Genomic DNA, 4,545 nt, shown 5'->3' with positions numbered 1-4,545 from the left:
AGACAGAAAATTAAAACAATCACTTGTCCAGTGCTTCCTGTTCAATGTGATTTCGCCAAGACAAAAAACAACAACAACAAAAAAAAAAAAACACCTAGTTTCACATTCAAAGGCTCACACAGAAACCCTGAAGTAGAATAAGAAATAAAATAACTTAATTACAAAAAAGTTCTACAATATATTTCACACTGTTCAATAAGGGCAAGTGGGAGACAAAAGACTTAAGGACAGAACCAGTCAGCCAAATGATCCAACAAACAAAAAATCCTAGGACAACCCCATTCAGAGTGGGACAGGCCAGAGCAAGGTCATGGTTACAGGGAAAGAATAAAGGGTTCCTGCCACACACAATTCATAACGGGCCAACTGGTAAGTACTGCTTCAAACAGGGTGAGGACACAAGGGTCAAAAAAGCCTCCTTCCTTCATGTTCTGTATTAATTACATACAATATTGCCACTGTGAGCCACAATGATGGGGTCTCCTACCAGTTATGATTTGAGACCCCCTGGGTAGGTCACACTGTCTCCAAACCTCACTTCCACTGATGGACTGAAATACCACCATTGATTTTTATGTGTCTTAAAGGATTTTCCAGTCTTCAAACATTTCCTTTAAAGAATAACATACTGACCCCAGGAGTGAGGCCATCCCTTAAAGCCATTGTAATAAACTCCTGGAAATACCAGTATAAATGCTGCTTCTACTTTGAGGTCTTGACAAATTCCTCCCAGCCGAATTCTCGTTCATTTTGTTGGTGGGGCCACCAGGCCCAGTACATAAGTTTGCCTGTGTACTTCATTTTGCTTTAATAAAATCATCCATTTAAATGTCAGCCACTCTCACTACAATCAGTGTTTGGGGGAAGGGACAAAGGCAAGATGAATATTTATCAACAACTGGACGTGCACATGTCCTTTTCTGGGCAGTCCTTGTTTATTCCACTTGGCAAGTGCAATGCCTGACAGTGCCTCCTGTCACTCTCAAGAGGGCACAGTTTGAATGATAAGGCAGGTACAAGAATAATCTGCAGGGATTAACCACTCTCTCCTGCCCAGGGCCTCAGCTGAGATCATGTGGGCTTCTCAAGCAGTGATGCCCACAGCTTAGCAGGGAAAACCCACTCATGTGGCCTTTGGGCAGTAAGCAGCCACCCTCCCCGCATAAAGGGCATTCCAGGCAAAAATCTGCTGGTCTGCAATGGGCCCAAGATTAAGAGAGAAGGTTTCCTCAAAAGGAAAACTGTGCAAAGGCAACAAAGCAAGATAAAGTGACGCACCTGCCACCATGAGGTGCAGGATGGCCTCATCATAGGACCTGCCTTCTTGGAAGTAACAGCGGTAGAAGCCGTCCTCCTGGGCTGTGACGTTGTGTATGACCAGGGCCACACTCCCCTTGCTGATGTCTTTGCTCACAAAGGTGGTTCTTCCTCGGTAGTCCTCCATCTGCTCCTCTGCTCTCTCTAGCCCACCCTTGTACACCAGCACCGCCGGGGAGAACTGCGACCGGAACCACCGCACCTCCATGTCCTCAGCATTTTTCTCGGGAGACAGGTGGCAGCTTAATGTGATGTTGCCTCCCACCATGGCCAGGATTGGATCTGCTGGTCCCACGACAGTAAACTGTGCTGCCCAACAAAGGGGAAGAATCAGAGGGAACACCAGGCATCAAATATCTCAGGCAGGAAAGGAAATGGATATTCCGGGGGACACATAAATTCTTTCCAAGGCCACAGGAACTTCCTGGGCTGAGGAAGGATTTGGGGGACCAGTAGCCACGTGGCTGACCCTTGGGAGTGGTACCTATTGAAGCTGCTAATGCTTCATTAGCAACACATTGAGGAGGTCACCCTGATCACCTCTAGGACCTGTGCTCCCTAGGACTTTTCCTCTATTTCCCAATCTAGTGCAGTGCTTGAGTGTAGTATGAACTTGAGCTGCCCAATAGGGGAGCCACAAGCCTAGTTTCAATCAAAATGACCTGAAAGTGTAAAATACACACAAGATTTTGAAGATTTAAAATTTAAAAATGTTAAAATTCTCATTTGTAATATTTTGCAGTAAAAAGCATTTAAATGTTAATTTTTGGTTAGTTGCAGTTAAATGAAATATATTATTAAAATTTACTTTATGGTTCTGTTTACTTTTTAAAATAAAAGGTAGAAAAAAATTTTTTTGATAATTTACAACTATATACGCAGCTCGCCTTTGTGGCTCTCAATGCATTTCTTTTGGGCAGTGCTGGTATAAATTTGATGAACACGCTCAGACTAAAACAAGAGTCCACAGGGCTGCAGTCCTTCTTAGCTCCTCCTCGTTGCAGACTGCAGAGCTGGTGCTGCTTTCTGAGAAGGTGACAGGAGCAAGTGGCCTGCATCCCTACCTGAGACTCGGGCAAACAGGCTGAGGAGCAGGGAGAGGAGAAGGGCGGCCGGCAGGGAGAAGGGTCTGGAGGCAGCTGGCTCCATAAGCACAAGGACGGAGTCACCCCGGACAGGCAGGGACCAGGACCTAGCGGTGCAGAGGAGGAGAAGTCAGCAGAGGAGAAGAACTCGGCAGAGCAGACTGGGCACCGCAGCTGCCATCTACGTCAAACTCGCCCGTCACCACGTGGTCGCATCAGCGCCCTAACTTCCGGCTTGGGCAGCCTCCTTGGTCCCACGGTTCAGGTGCCTCCTGACAGGTGGGTTCGTGAGACGCGCCATGAAATAAGCCACTAGCACCGCGCGGCGGCAGGCGGTGCCCGCCCTCCTCGGCCCACGTCTCTCGCCAGAGGGCAGTTTCCTCAGTTGTCACTTGACAGCTTCCGCACTCCCTCCCTTCTCTTCTTCCTCCCTGTCAGCCAGGCCGGGCACCCACCGGGGGCTCCCTCTCCCAGGGACCCCGTTTTTCCTCCGCAGCAGGTTCCCGGCCCCCTCCCGCCCACCCCGGAGCTGCAGCGCTTCCCTCCCTTTCCTGCCTTCTCCAGTTAACCGCGCGTCTTCCTCTGCCGACCCTCGAGGACCATTTTCCGGTCGTCTCTTTCCTTCTAACGCTCCCATGAGCACAGTCACCACCAGGGAACAAAACGTCGGGAAGACGGAGAGAAAACTTTTCTTCACCTCCCATCAGTCGCGACGTGCAGAGCTGCGGGACGGAGACCTGGGACCCGTTCACTCAGTGTCCCGTGCCCCAAGATTTCCTGTTAATGGTTTGGAGCTCGGGATTGGCCGGCTGAGGTCAGCCATCCAATGGTGTCCCTGAGCCTTAATTGTCACCAGTTACTGGGTAGAATATATGGAACCTGTTTAAAACAATTGTATGCAGCAAATAACCTTTGCGATCATCAGGTTTTTTAAATTTGCTTTTTCTTTTTCAGAAACAAGACATTTTTCATTTTTTTCCAAAGCCCTGAGGACCCCGGCAGATTGTGGCCTTTCTGCCAACCACGGGGAAAGACCTCTGTGTGCAGAAGTCTGTGTTGAGAAATGATTAGCTAAATGCCAGAGGAATCTTGTTCTAGTTCCTGGCTTTGGAGGTTGGGTGGGGGTGGGTTTGCTGGCAGGGGAAGGATTGTAGGGATCAGGCAAGGAATTGGGGGGGGGGGAAGGAAGTGAGACAGCAGCTGCAGCAGCTGTTATGAAGACCTCGTCATTCACTCACCACTATTGGGTAAGAAATGCTGAGGATACTGAGGGAGAGTCAGAAACCTTTTCCCTCAGGCGGGTGACATTCTAATGCGGGCAGGAGATAGAAGTAGACAGAGACTTCCCAGTTTTGTTTTAACATCTGCCAGTAGGTGGTCCGGTTGGGCCCAACCCCCACCCACACCCACACATACTCTCCTCCCACCAACGTGCCCCACAGACTCTAATCCAAAATCCAGGAATAGATTTTCTCCATAATAATCATCCTAAGGCACAGTTCTCAACAAGCCCCTTAAGTGTCTAAATGCTTCCTCAGAGTCCTAAGATCCCCTTTTGATTCAACTCAGAACTTTGCAGTTAACCCACTAGCGATGGACGCCCCTTGCCTGTGTCCCTCCTGCACCTGGGGCCAGCACTCCCTTTCCCATGACATTCCCCTCACCTGACCTATTCCCTCCATTTCTGCCTCTTGAAATCCTGCCTGGCCTTGATGTACAGCTCATCCAAGAACACTCAGGATGTTCCCAGCCTCTTCTGACACCCACAGTTTCTGCTGTTCCTGTTCTCCGTCCTGCATAATTGTTATTTAGGCAGCAATTGTATCTTCCAGTGACTGGAGTGTCTGTTTCTCAGGACAGGTATCTGGCAACGTCATTCCTCTCTCCTTACAAGTAACACTCTTGACTGTGCACTCAGTTGTGGTTCAGTGCACACGTGAGAAAGGTGTGTGTAGGTCATTTTCCCAACAGCATGACCTTGTTCCTGGAATCATCTGGCACCAGAACCAAGAACAAGGTGGCAGCAGGATCAGGCCACCCATGGTCAGCGGTTCTTGGACAGGGAAGGAGGATCAGAGGGACCCAGAAAAGGTTACCAAAGCAGGTTCCTTCTCTACTCTGCAGAGGGAAATCTTTGATTAGA

At 49.1% G+C, this 4,545-nt stretch overlaps 1 protein-coding gene across 1 annotated transcript in view; it reads right to left on the bottom strand.

The window, feature by feature from the left end:
• The window catches only part of LOC103586540 (butyrophilin subfamily 2 member A2-like), a 10,130-nt gene extending 7,502 nt beyond the window's left edge, over window positions 1–2,628 (bottom strand). Inside the window, 2 exon segments of the mRNA XM_008567837.1 lie at window positions 1,279–1,626; window positions 2,382–2,628. Of these exon segments, the coding sequence (XP_008566059.1) occupies window positions 1,279–1,626; window positions 2,382–2,466 (433 nt within the window). The 5' untranslated portion in view covers window positions 2,467–2,628.
• Between the last annotated feature and the right edge of the window lie 1,917 nt (window positions 2,629–4,545).

This window comes from Galeopterus variegatus, unplaced genomic scaffold (assembly GCF_000696425.1).
Source record: "Galeopterus variegatus unplaced genomic scaffold, G_variegatus-3.0.2 Scaffold351, whole genome shotgun sequence".
Lineage (NCBI taxonomy): Eukaryota > Metazoa > Chordata > Mammalia > Dermoptera > Cynocephalidae > Galeopterus > Galeopterus variegatus.
This window is presented reverse-complemented; position numbering and strand designations above follow the sequence as displayed.